This window comes from Neopelma chrysocephalum, unplaced genomic scaffold (genome assembly GCF_003984885.1).
Source record: "Neopelma chrysocephalum unplaced genomic scaffold, ASM398488v2 Primary Assembly neopelma1_24, whole genome shotgun sequence".
In the NCBI taxonomy this organism is placed as follows: Eukaryota; Metazoa; Chordata; class Aves; order Passeriformes; family Pipridae; genus Neopelma; species Neopelma chrysocephalum.
In genome coordinates this window covers 20719970-20733627 of record NW_020897693.1, presented here as the reverse complement: position 1 = coordinate 20733627, position 13658 = coordinate 20719970, and the positions used below count along the sequence as shown (strand labels likewise).

At 39.3% G+C, this 13658-nt stretch overlaps 1 protein-coding gene across 10 annotated transcripts in view; it reads right to left on the bottom strand.

Annotated features, from left to right (window-relative positions):
• The window catches only part of DPF3 (double PHD fingers 3), a 142358-nt gene that overhangs the window by 67763 nt on the left and 60937 nt on the right, over positions 1-13658 (bottom strand). For 7 of the 10 annotated variants that reach the window (XR_003538091.1, XR_003538088.1, XM_027707426.1 and 4 more), the window contains exons 4-6: positions 7013-7140; positions 3095-3190; positions 2038-2076 (exon numbers count right to left, since the gene is read on the bottom strand). Coding sequence is in view for 7 of the 10 variants with exons in the window: in XM_027707426.1 (XP_027563227.1) it covers positions 2038-2076; positions 3095-3190; positions 7013-7140 (263 nt within the window). In the remaining 3 variants the exon portion in view is untranslated. The remainder of the gene's footprint in view (positions 1-2037; positions 2077-3094; positions 3191-7012; positions 7141-13658) is intronic. The other 3 variants (XR_003538092.1, XM_027707408.1, XM_027707393.1) reach the window with 1 other exon arrangement.

The window sequence follows — 13658 nt, the reverse complement described above, 5'->3', positions numbered from 1 at the left end:
AGTATAACTCTGCCTTCTGCAAAGACCTCTGTGCAGACCAGTACACGTGCAGAGCAAGATTTGTAAGGGTGAACTGAAAAGCAGTTTCACCCTGGAAAAGGCCCCAGCAACAATTGTTTGGTGGAAGCTACTTTACTGACCATATCACATAAAATCATCTTACTAGTCTGCAGTATTTTCTCTCTGACTGCCAGCTCTGTAAACCCCCTCTGGGCAATGAAATCAATCCCAGGCTAGTTCCTTTCTTCCCTCACTGCTGCAAAAATGTGTTGCAAGCTAAATTTCAGTCCATGGTAGCTCCTATACAACCCTCAATTCATCAGAGAGTCTTCACAGAGACAAGTGTTTGGCCCTTAATAAATATTTCTTCTGGTACCTGGATTAGGATATAATTTCCCTATCGTACCTTTCAGAATAGGACAGCAATTTAAGGTTTGTTGCTCAGAGTTTTATTAGTCTTACAGCCAGCTGTTTCCCTTCAAACTGTTCTCTACACAAATGCAGGGGTACACCATTCATATCATGACCACATGTCAGATACACTTTTTCATGCAGTGAACACAGGGGGAGATTTTTCAAGTCAGTGACTTTCAATGGGACTTATGTTCCTAAATGTCTTTAGTGCCTTTGAAACTGTCCCATGGGATATCCAGCTGACAAGCAGACAATCTGTACAGGTGCAGCTGCGTCCATCTCATATCTCCTAGCAAACTACCCTTTCCAGCTCCTACCACAATGTCCCAGTCCAGCAAAGATATTAAAAATCTGCCTTCGTACATCCACCTCTTCGGCCCTCAATGTCCTTCCTAATGCCCCCACGATTTCAGAGCTAGCCTTGAGAGGAAAGGAAACCAAGCAGCTGCCCCAGAGGCACTAAAATGAGTGCCCTGTGCTTGCTGTCAGTGCTCCAGGCTGTTGAATTCAGTTATCCATGACTGTCTTCATTCTCCTGATGGGATGCAGCAAAGACTACAAGACTTGACATATAAGGCCTGGAAGCCAGGGCACAGCAGCCTTGAAGCAGCCCTGAAGCAGCCAGAGAGAGTAGCCAAAGGGACAGATGGAGAGTCCAGGATTAAAAATAAAATCATGCTGCAGGGAAAAGAAGGGGCATGTGCAATTTGGAAAGTCCAGAGCAGTAATTCCGTCACATTAATCCTGCATTGATGCTGTCACTCCTTCTCTGAACCGCCAAAGGTCACACTCGGCAGGATCTAGTTTCCTATGCATGTCCTTCCCCTCTTCTGCCCTCTAAAAATACTCTAACCACTCCTTCCCAGAAACAAAGAGCTGCCCAGGTTTCATGTCCCCTTATTTCAAATCCCTAGCCTCAATTCCCTATACTGGGTCAGGCTCACATTAGAAAAGAGCTGCTTTCAGAAAAGTGGTGAAACGCTTGTGACCAGACAATTCAGGCTTACCAGTTTTCAACATCTAGGTACCTTGGCCCTAATTTTGAAATCCTAATTTTTATCACATTTTGCTATGGTTATTGATGCCATCAAATAAAAAACAAAAATTGCTCAAAGTATTTAGCACTCTTCAGACTTCTCTTTTTTGCACTGAAAGAAGCCAGGGCACAAGCAAAGCAGGAGTTAGTTGCAAGAAAAAGGCAAGAGATCCTGCTGCTCCTGTACTTAATAGGGGTCCGGTTCTGGGGCAGAAAATAACACATAAATTTTTGCTTCAAAATGAATGGGACATCTAGTACCCTCCGACTCCCTCCACTACAGTAATGGAGTTATTCTGTAACATTTTCTTGAATGGGGAAGGAACAGTAACTTCAGGACTTCATTTGTGTAGGTCTAGGATATATGAATACACTGAATTCCCTTCTCCTGAGCAGTATATCTCTTTTAGCTATTCACTTCCTTTCACTCACCCTAACCAGCATGCGCAATTTATGTAAGAGCAACTTATTAGAAAGGAATTGTTAGCCTGGAATATTAGTTGATCACTACAATCAAGCTTGTGTGCATGTATCGATTCTATCTCCTGGTTTTGGTTACTGGTTCATACAAATTTTCTGAAACTTACATTTTTCTGGAAAATTTTTTTCCAGGTGGGGGTCTTTGGCTAAGAAAGAAAGAAAGAAAGAAACTGGTTCAGGTGATTTTGAGAATAAGGAAGGTGAAATATATACTTATCCAATTATTAAAGTGCTTTGATCTTATATTAAAGGACTTAAGCTCCAAAATAAAGAGGAGCAGAAAACTGAAACAACACAACAACAGAAGAAACCAAAAGAGAGGGTCTGATGCATAAGTATATTGCTAGTATTCAATGTGGTTTCATGTCTTTCATTCAAAAGCCATTATTTTCTGCTCATTTGGCCTAAAATGCGGCCCTTCTTGCTTGACTTCTATAAACACATCAAAAGGTATTTCTAGAGCTCCTGTGCCCCTGTAGCACTCACTGGAGCCAAAGAGAGATGAAAATGCTCAAAACTTCTGAGAATTGTGTTCATTTAGATGCCTGGCTCATAGGGCCACAATTGAAAATGTTGATTCCAAGTTTTAAAATGTTGGCCTCATTACTTGACTGGTACCCTGATGAATTGTGAAGACATCTTAGATAAAAGAAGGGACACAGAGTCCCCTAAGGATAAAATATTGCCCATTTTAAGCAAATAGAAGATTTGCCATGGGCTCAAGAGGGCCAGCGTCAGCCACAAAATGCTACCCTAGAGAAAGCTGCAAAACTTATTAACATAATTCAAGTTACTTTTATTAATACATTTTTGGCTGTCATGACTGAATGTATTGCTTTTCTGTAATTAGTAAGTGTTGTTTTAAGGAGCATTGTAATAGCAGGATGTTATCGTAATATTACAGTTTACCATTGTAAACACAGCACTAAAATAAATTTCCCCAACTTTTTACTCTCAAAATAGTCTTTTTTGCCTTGGTTATTCACAAAAATAAACTGAAAAAATGTTAAAAATCTATCACCATACGACTGAAAATTACTATAGTATTATCAATATTATATATTCATTGATACACATTTTGCATATATAATACACATAACAAATATACACTAGAAAGCAGAGGTTTGCTTCCTTCCTTTCCATTCCAATAAACTCTCCACCTACCCGTCCTCTAGGCCTGTTCTTTCGTTTTGGAATATCTTCTTCCAAATCTTCTTCCTCATTCACTTCATCTGCATTTTCATCATTTTCTAAAACCCTCTGTGGTTGAACAATAAACAGGAATGGTTAGAAGAGGAGAGGAGGACACATACAACCAATTTCTGGTCTTCATCCCAGAGACTGTGGGTTATTACAGTTGATATAATGCCAAATCAGAAAAAAAGAGTGGCATCACTGAGCACCAATATCCCAAGACAAGTATTAGTATGCGTAACTGCAGGCCCTGCCTGGGACCTTGTTTGCATGGGCTTTTTATTTTCATTTCTTGCACCTTAAATTGTTTTGTTATCCTTAACTTTGAGAATGCACTTTAAGAATACAAAAATTCAGGGTTTTTCTCCTCAGTATCCCACAATCTTCTTTCTTTAGAAAAAATAGAGAAAATCTATCCATATATTCCAGAATGGATGTAGAAAGCAATGTCTTTCAAGGCTTGCACCACAGGTACAACTCTAATCTAGAAGCAGGAGGGTTGCTGCATGAGAATGCTGAGGAATTACAGGTCTCACTGAAGTTAACAAGACCAATAGTAATATTTTGTTCTACTAATTATTTAACAGGAACAATACTTCATCAGCTTATATAACTGTGAGATGCCTGGGCCCTGGTATTTCAATCCTTTTAATTTGATATTTTGAAATGTAATCTCTATAGAACCAAACACAGGCTGGCCATCCTGCATGAAAACAAGTCTGCACAAGTCAGACATTGCACAGACAAAGGCAAGACAAATCATCACAACACTAATGTTGGAAGAGGTCCCATTGAAATCCCCTCAACCCTCGGCATGTCTGCTAGGAATACAGAAATGGGCAGCAGCCACTCCTGCCATTCATGGTGTTGTGCCATTTTCCAAGATGCTAGTCTGGAATCACTAACTTACCTTTGCCATGGCAACATTCATTTAAATTGCAACCTGCAGCCATGACGCAGATTCAAATCAGTGACATTAAACTGATGGGCAGGTTTTTCAGTATTACTGTATTTGTCCCTTCTCTCTAATTTCTTCTTAAGAGATATTTGAGAGCCAGAAGAGGGAGAACAGGAGCAAATCACCGTTTCTTTCTCTCCTTTCTACATACCTCAAGCACCAAATTCTGAATTTGTGGTAAAGAATACAACAGAAAATTCACTTTTCAAAAATTCTGTATTTGGAAGACCAACTACAAAAGTTTGTTCTTATCTGATCAGCTAAATTTCTAAGACTAATATTGGTCAGTGCGTTTTTTTAAAAGTACTAACAACTTCTGGAACATGGTAAAGGATCGAGTCTTCATCTGATTTTTGCTTCTTTTATTTTTAAATCTCAGGAGGCTATTAATGAGGTCAAACCATACAATTTCACGTAATATTACAGTACATAATACTAGAGGGTGTAAAAGTTAAGCAGGTTCCAGTTCTGCATACATAAAATGTTCCTTCAAAATTCATACAATTGCATACATTAATTGACTTCCTCTTAGGAAACTGAAGCACTCGAAAATGTTGTACATGAGGAGATTGTAAGAAATTTAAGAATGTATGTAAGAAAATAAGCAAACTTACTGATATGAGTTTGTATTTTTACATTGCTTCCTATCTTAAAGTATCTCAGAAAAAAAAACCAGGGGCAACCACATCATATATGGGAGGGAAAGAAGCTAGTTTACAGCAATAATACTACACAAGAGTTAAGAAAAATATTACAAACCACTTTCTTCCTTTAAAATTGAAGGACCAATTTAGGAAAGAGATGACAAGTAACTAAGTGTGAATGTGGTGAGACTGCCAAGGTAATGACTTTAATACTTGATTGAAGGGGCATAACCTTTCTGATGCATGGTGAAAAGGCTATTCTAACCCTTCTCCAGCAAACAATGGAGACGCACATTCAGTACCAATTTACTGTAGGGCAAAATCCTCAATCCCGTTAAATACCAACTGTACAGGAGGTCCCAATGACTGCACCTATTTAGCGGAGGGAACACTTATCCTTTTTAGCAAAGTAACTTTTCCAGTTCTGTCTAAAACTGTGTACTTCAGTGCAGTTAAGCACCAAGTTGTCTTCTCCTGACAGATACTAGGAATGCGAGAGCGGCTGGGTCTGATGTGGGAATTACAATTATGTCTATCCCACCTGCTCACTCTCACCACCACTGAGGCTGGGCCCTTTAAAGTTACAGCATAGACAAGTATGCAAAGGAACAAAAGAGAGATTTGTGTTCTCTTATTTGTCATACTGATAAAAGCACTGATTGTGATTTTGATCTGGTACAGTCTAGCTGCCAGGTGCCAAAGTACACATTGAAAGTTGGCTACTAGTAAAGGCTTTGGCAATCATTGTTCTATAGAACTGAATCCAGATAAACTGTGCTTTCATTAAAAAAAGCAGCAAGACATGCTTTTTGCATCTGTTCTGATGAAACTAGAACCCAGGTGACAGGTCACAGCTACAATAGTTTAGCTGATTTTTTTTTAATTTTTTTTTTTACCCCCTCCCTGCTCCGCAATGCCTGGATTTGTGTCAGTTCCACCATCTCTGAAGTCTCTTTCCTTGGACTGCTGCTGGGGATAATTTGGAAGCTCAGATCACACAGCAACATTCAAAGGCACTTGTCAATCTCATAAGGATGCTGCACTGCGACTTTTTGTGGCCTAGGAAGCAGGTATAAACAGATCTTTGGTTAGAACTCTCAGCTTGATAGATGCAGATACACTACTGAAGAAGCAAACACAGAGAAGGCCTCATGCCAAGCTTTTCCCCACTCCATGAGCATGGGATGCTTCCTCTTTGATGGATCTCCTTTACTGGTGTAACTGGGAAGGGGAGAGCTAATTTTGATGCCCCTACATGTGTAAAATTTCTAGCAAATTGAGCAGTAGGACTGAGCTCCAAGTAATACAGATTTGTTGCCCATGCTCTTGTTTATTTGGCATTGGACTGCCCTCACAAATTTTCAGTAGTTTTAGGTGTAGATGCAACATGTTATATCTCAGCCAAAATTACCAAGGTTGGCACATTGCTAATAACTCTCACTAAAATCCCGATGAAAGACTCATAGCACAATGGTGGTTTAGCATCACCAAAGATGTGCTGCTGCGGGAGAGGTCCACTTTCCTAGTGATTTAAGATATCTTTAAAAGTGACGTGGACTTATATAAGAATCCTTTATATTAGCTGAATTCCTTCTATGACAGACCTACAATTGTATTTCTACTTCTAATTGTTGAAGGATGAAATGGAATCTTGACAAATAACTTTCAAACCATAATGCATGTGAAGAGGTAATATTTCTCATACCTGCATCACTAATAACTAAGATAATTAAGGTTAAGAGATTTTTAATTTTTTATTTTTCTTGTATACCTCCAGAAGACTACTTAGTATTGAAAAAACAAACAAAAACAAAACAAACACAAACAAACAAACAAACACTCCCAAAAAACCCGACCAAAAAAAAAACAACAAAACCCCACAAAACAGGGAAGGCAATGACATGTTTTTGTCTACCGTCAGCAGCTGTGAATCCAAATTCAAATCCATGTCCAAATTCACTTTAAATGTGAGGCACTAAAATTCAGTTTATATTTGGGACCCATTTCTGCTTATCAATTTAATATGTAATTATCTCATAGTGCTCCAAAACAAATTCCAACAAAAGAGCTGTGCAGACACAATTAAGCAACACGGATTCTTGTGACAGGAGAAGTATATGAGATCCTGAGTTCATTTTGAGCATCACAGAGTAGCACAAAGGTTTGGCAGTAGAATAACACAACTATCAACATATGCACTGTTCTGCCACAGGACAAAAGACTGCTAGACTTAGAGATAAAAAGTAAAATCGAGCCCTGACATCAGAGCATGGCGCTCTCCTTTACCTGGATTTCTTGCATAGTGTCTTCCTCTTTAGTGTCTGGTTTTTTCTCTATTCCCTCTCCACGCAGCAAGGCTTCCAGAGTTGTACTTTCGGAGGTGAACCCATCTTTTTTCAGAGGCAGATCAACTTCTGAAAAACAAAACATACTCACTGTATGTGTCTCCCCCAAAGAGCTAACAAGCAGAAAGACAGAGATGTCAAGCAGACAACTAACAGACTTTCAAGATTTTTTCTATCTTGAAGGAGAGTTCTTCAAGTTTGTTTAACCACTAAGGATCTCCATATAGTATTCACTTCTATCTTACTGAAAACCTGGTATCTTTTCAATTGCTATGCTTGCTTACAGGAAAAAAAAAGGTTGGACATACTGTATCAGGAGGAAATAAATGGGGGGCGGGGGGAATCCTTCTCCTTTGTGTAAACTCCCTATGCTTCAAAGAAAGAAGAAAAACAGGACTTTCTAAGATACTGAAATAAAAAATATGAAGAATCTGATCTCCCAAAGAAGAAAAGAGTTTAATGCAAGTTAGCATCTGGCACAATTTATACAGCATAGCTTCAACCCTCATTCTTCCATACCAGGGCATGTTCCACATGTGGGAAAGCAGAAAGCTTGTGTGTGGGGCCAATGCTGAGAACTTACGTAGAAAAAAAAAGGGATGTGTCTTGAATTTTCATGTAATATTGACTAGATAAAATCTCCAGTTGGCTTTAAATGGGCCTACACCAGTGAAGAAATGCAGTCAGCAAAGTTGCCCATAAAACAGGACAACACCCAATCACCGCAGGAAGAGCCAAAGGCTGGCTCAGGACCAGGCTGAAGGCACTGGGTTCTAAAAACTGCAGGTTTACGAGAAAGCTTGATACAACTTGCTGTACAAGCAAAGTAACAGAGCCTTGTTTCCCTTTCAAATGCTGCAACTAGATTATGAAGCAGCAGACAGGCAAATACAGCACGTTAATTTTAGCAAAGAGTTAAAAAACACCTAGTGAATAACTCAGTTTTCCTTGTAGGTCCTGGTCTCTACCCCACTCATGCAGGGGTTCATTCAGAACAACCCTATGGCAGGGAGACATCCTGCACATCTCTTTAGCTAGCAATGCCAGCTATGGACTTCTCAATTACTCCCTCCCTTCTACAATGAGTTCCTTCCTCTAGGCCAATATATTTACAAATAATAATGTACAGGACTGATGCTCACAAATCAGCATCTGGTGTCCTTATTTCACACGTCTGTCCACTTCTCATCCTTTAGGATTGTGTTTTGTTCCCCAATATGCCTGAAGCTCCCTGTCTTTCTATCACCATGAGTTGTAAATTCTGCAGGGCAGAAATTCATGTGTTTTTAAAGTCCCAAATCACTCCCGCAATCCAAATAATGAATGAACACTTCCACCTGGGACAGTAAAATATAATCTGTTTCTTGGGGGTAATTGCATCCCAGGAATATGTTTGTTCTATATACAAAAAACTCTTAGCCAGCAAATGATTCAGGATCCCTGATCAGTGCTTCCACAACATGCTTGCTCCAGTCTTCTGAAGTGAGAGAGCACTGCTCAGCCAATAACCACAGAAAATCCAGCAAAAATTCCAGGAAAAGCTATTCTATTCATGGAGGGGAAGGCTGACTACAAACTATGCAGAAAACCCAAATCACTGGGATTTTAAAGGAAACTCCCACGACAACCCACACAATGGGATGGGATCAACTGTGAATTGATTCCCCTTCTCATCACAAGGAGCTCTATTCATTTAGGCCTCTGTTTTCAGCATTAAGCTCTACACACCCACCCCATTATGGCCTCTTCCCCAACTTCTCCCTTACTTGAGCTATAAAAAAGACAGAGAAGTCAAAAGAGAATCATACAGATTGAATTTCCCTGTTGAACTACTAGTACCCCCCTCTGGATCCAGACATTTCAATAGAAAGAAGGCATTTTTTACTTGACTTATGTGCAAATCCCAACACTTGAATCTGAAGTTACTAAGGAATCTCCATAATCATCTCTGGCTGTGGGCTTGGCTTGGTTTCAAAGTCCTGTTCTGGGGTGCAAAAGGGCATTTGCTCGGTATTTCCTTGTGGGACTGCAAAACCCAAGGGGTCATCATACATTCAGCAAGTGAAGAAGCTTCAAGCAAGCTCAAGGGCATTGGAAACAAACATGTCTTCACTGTGGCAAACTATGTCTGTCTCTAGATACCAATACATACAGCAAATGAATTCATTAGAAAAGGAAATGAGCAAGGAAGGGCTGAGGGATAAGTAGAACGTATGAGAAGGTAAAGCTACTCCCTGTTTGTTCCAGAGATATTGAACATTAAGTTTGATAAGAGGGAAAGGTAGGTTTTAAGGTCAAAAATGGGCAGCTGTCTTTAATAGGCATGTTTGTTCTCTGGGCTGCTGCTACTTCCCAACAGCAACACTCCAGGAGGACTTTTCATCCAAAACTCTTAGAGCTTTTTCTAATTACTAAATTTAACATCCCACTGACAAGGCGTTGTAAGGTAATATTTTTATTTGGTTTACTGATGGGGAGATTGAGTCACCAAGAAGTTAAGTTAGTGAGTAAGGAATATGGCAAAAATAAACTCAGTGTAGCTGCCTCCCATTTGCCCACTAAGCTGACTGCCATTCAACTCCTTCATTTTCTTCTGCACTGATAGCGTCCATTTTGCTCCTAAATAACTCTAGAAAGTGGGAAATGGCAGAGGCTATCTCATCTGGAATGTAAAGTTTATAGTATAAAAACCTTCAGAGGTCCAAAGACAACCCCTTAGTAATGAATTCAATCTTTGTAATGAATTCAGTCTTTCCTGGAAGATGGCTAGTCTGTAAAGGATACAGTAATGAAGACAGGGAGTTATGTTTCCAAACCAGTTTTTGAATCCCCAGAGACGAAAGTCTTAAAAAATTTAAAATACAGTTCACTTAATCTATAGAAATAGTTAAACACTACAAGGGATTCTTAAATTCATTTCACAAAATCTCTTATTTTCTCTTCCATACTTAACTCTCCAGGATTTTCCCAAAAAAGCAAAAAAAGTATCTTTTTCTCTTATGCTTCTACCCTAAATAAAACTGAGAAGCCAACTCAACACCTGAAATGTAGTTTTCATGTGAAAGATCAAGGCTTCCCCAGGTCATGAGAACTGCTGTTTGGAAGTAAGGTGGGGTCTGTTCCACTCACTGTCCTGATTATGAAAGTAACAGCCAGTGCCAGAAGCTTCAAACAAGGCCAGAGGGATACTCTTCTAGGTTTTTTGTCATTTCTTTTTATTCCTCTCCTTTCGAGGATAAACAGTCACAATTTTTCTATGACTCTGCTGTGGGAAGCTTTCCATATGGTCCTGACAAACCTCTCTGAACTTCCTCTTATTACACACTAGTCTTCCCAAGCCAGACCAAGACTGCACCCAACATTTTCAGAAGAAACCACATATCCCATTTAAACAAATGAATTATAATATTCTTTAGATTACTCATCAGGCTGTGTCTTTCAATATCCAAGTTGCATACTAAGCAGAAGAATTAGGAACCTTGTAATGGAAAGAAGAACTCCCCTAAGGAATACATTCAAACACACAGGTATTGTATTAAAATGCCCATCCCTCTGCCCACTCACCACAAGCACATTCACATCTCTCCCGAGGAGGTCAATACAGACCTCCCCTCACAATCACTCTAAATAACTTTGTACTATGTGCAAATCTTTGTAGTTTACAAGGTATTGCCACTCTGCAGCTTGTTCATTAATACGTTACACAACACTGGACCAAGCACTAAACGTCAATGCACCAGCTGTTAGCCTTTATCTACAATGAAGTTTCTTTCTTTCATTATCTTTTATTCTGAAAGTTTTGACCCAAGACAGTGCTTTGTTTCTCTTTGTAGGTCTATTACATGCCAAAGGTCTTCATAAAGTCTAAGAAAATCATCAACCCCCCTACCTATTAGTTATTTCATTATCATATATAGAATTTAAGAAAGTAGTGAGACATGCTTTTCCTTGGTAGGAAAAAAAAAATTGTTGAGAACCTCCTATATCATCATTTCCCAGGTGCTTTCCTGATTATACCCAATTATTGTTTCAATCAATTTCTCAGATGGTCATGTAGAATTTATGGGTCTTTAAATCTTTGAATCACATCCAAATCCTTTTAAAATATAGGTAATAACATTTGCTACTCACTAATTGTCCAAAATTCTTTCTATTGTAACTTCTAGTTTGTATCACAAGCTCTTCTTCAAACGTTACAATATCAGAGAACATAATCTTTATTACAAGTAATAACTACTAGTAAAGGCACTATAATTAAAAGCTTACTCTTTTATATAAAATTTTTAAGAAGGCTGGTAGATAAATTTCCTTTTGATTAGTATTGCAAATGCAGTAGCACATGGTTAATGTAGGAGATGCAGGAACTAGTGAGAACTATACAAAATAGAAGTGTCAAATCAACAAAAACCACCAATGAAAAAATAATATGTTATTTAAGAATCCTTCCCATTTTAGTAAGCCATGGTATTACTGGTGTCGCAGCTAAATATTGTGCATATATTATAATTCAAATGTGTGTGTGCATATAATTAAAATTTATGTTTCTTAACTTGGCAGAGTCCCTTTCATAGTGATTAAATTAACATGGTTATTTCTGCTTACCAGCTCAGTGCAGCAACCTCTCTATTTATCAAGGTCCTTAGATTGTGATGGTAGAATCTGAACGAGCACCCATGCCAGCGTCATTCCTGTATCTGCTTCCTATTGAACTGCTGCCTCCAAAAGAAGCACATTTTCACAAATCCTACAAAATGGTGGGCTTTTTCAAGTTTTGATTCACCAAAATAGCAAAATAGCTGCAAATTCTTGTCCGTAAATAAGCTACATTTGGTTTACAATGCATTGGGAACTAAGCAACTTTTCAGTGTCTCTTTGAAACATAAATTAAAAACAATAATCCCTTTTTCTATACAGTGCAATGTATTTGTTTTATAATGGATCATTTCCATCTCCACAGTAGCAGCTGCCACCCAAACCATCATCTCTGTGCACTCGTAAGCAGCTCCACTTCCAGTTCTAATTGGGAACAGAGATACTTATTGGGTGAGTTCCAGCATGATCTATCACGCCAGAGACAGCTACTATGCAAACCAAAGCAATCCGGCTTCCAAAACCCCTCTTAGACAAACACTGACTTTGCACATAGATTCTTGCATTTTTGTTTCTTGGTGCCATTTTTTTTGAACATAAAAAGTGCCAGAGGAAACTATATATTAAGAGTTCATGAAATGATGTTTAAGATGGATAAATCCAAGGATATTACCTTAATAACCACTACCTCTTTAAAATGACATAGGTGGTCTAAAAAAGCCACCTAATTCACAGCAAACAGAACTACTGCTGAGTGAATGCAGCCACTAAGCTCATTAAGAGGATGTGGCAGGATGTGTCTGAAAGTGCAGTGCAGTGGCTCAGCAAGCAATTAAATCCCATGACAGTTTAAAATGAGAATCTATCAGTGTCACAAGAGTGTGAAGCCTCAGCATCTCTGCTGTTCCCACCCCCAGCGTTTTATTTATTATGGCGTATTGGGAACATAGGAAGTCAAAAAGATTATAATGAAGTATGCCATATAAAAACCAGATTAAGCCTGCTCTTCTTTGGGGAAATATGCAGAAAGAGAAGCTGTCTGTTAGCTGTCGAGTTTGCAAAAGATACCATCTTTTGGGATGGTGCTCTCTGCCAGCAGACAGAGTGCCCCAGGGGAAATGGTGGTGAAAAACCCAGACAAGCAGCATCCATCCATCCATCATACGCTCATCTCCACATCTCCAAGGCACAAATATAGCGTTAGAGTGCAAAGGGTGGGGGCATGGGGGATGGAATCCCTTAAGAAAGAATGGGGAGACAATGCCATACATGAATAGCTGGATTTTGTAGCTTTTCTGCGTGTGCACGACCACACTCTCCTTAACTTATTTGCTCTCTTGCTTGTTGTGTTCGTGGCCAGTACAGTGACTTGTTAGCATCCTTAGAATTGATACATTCACAGCAGCGACCAGAACCAGGTATACTAAAGGCAGGGCTCTGCAAGCTTTGTTTTGTAAGCATGCCTCTGCCAGCACAGCACAGGAGGGACCTTCACTCCTTTTGCAGATCTGGATCTTCAAAACCCTTCTTTCACTGCACCATATCCTGCTGTCCCAGGGGCTTTATGTTTTGCCTTAATCCTGACCTTCCACGGTCCCTGGTATCCCACCCTTTTCTCCCAACACTACTGCAATTCAGCACTCATCTGTAGCAAACTTGTCGCTGCCAGTTCTACCCAAACAGAACCTCCTGTCAGCCCAGCCATAGGCCTCTCCTGAGACAGATTACTGACAACACGGACTCTCACAATGAGTCCATAAAAGCCAAACAAATGTCCCTAGCGAGTAGTAAACATCAAATTCACTGTATTTTTAATCCAAGTTGCAATATAGCCATGGCTATACTGGAGGTTGTAAGGCTACTCCAGTAACTCTTTGTCTCTCCCACCAATCCCACTCTAAACCTCATGTACATTATTGCTCTTTCAAGGTAAACTAGGCCATGGTGAGTACAAAGACATCATAGAAAGGAAGACTACTTGAAAAAAATAGAGTATT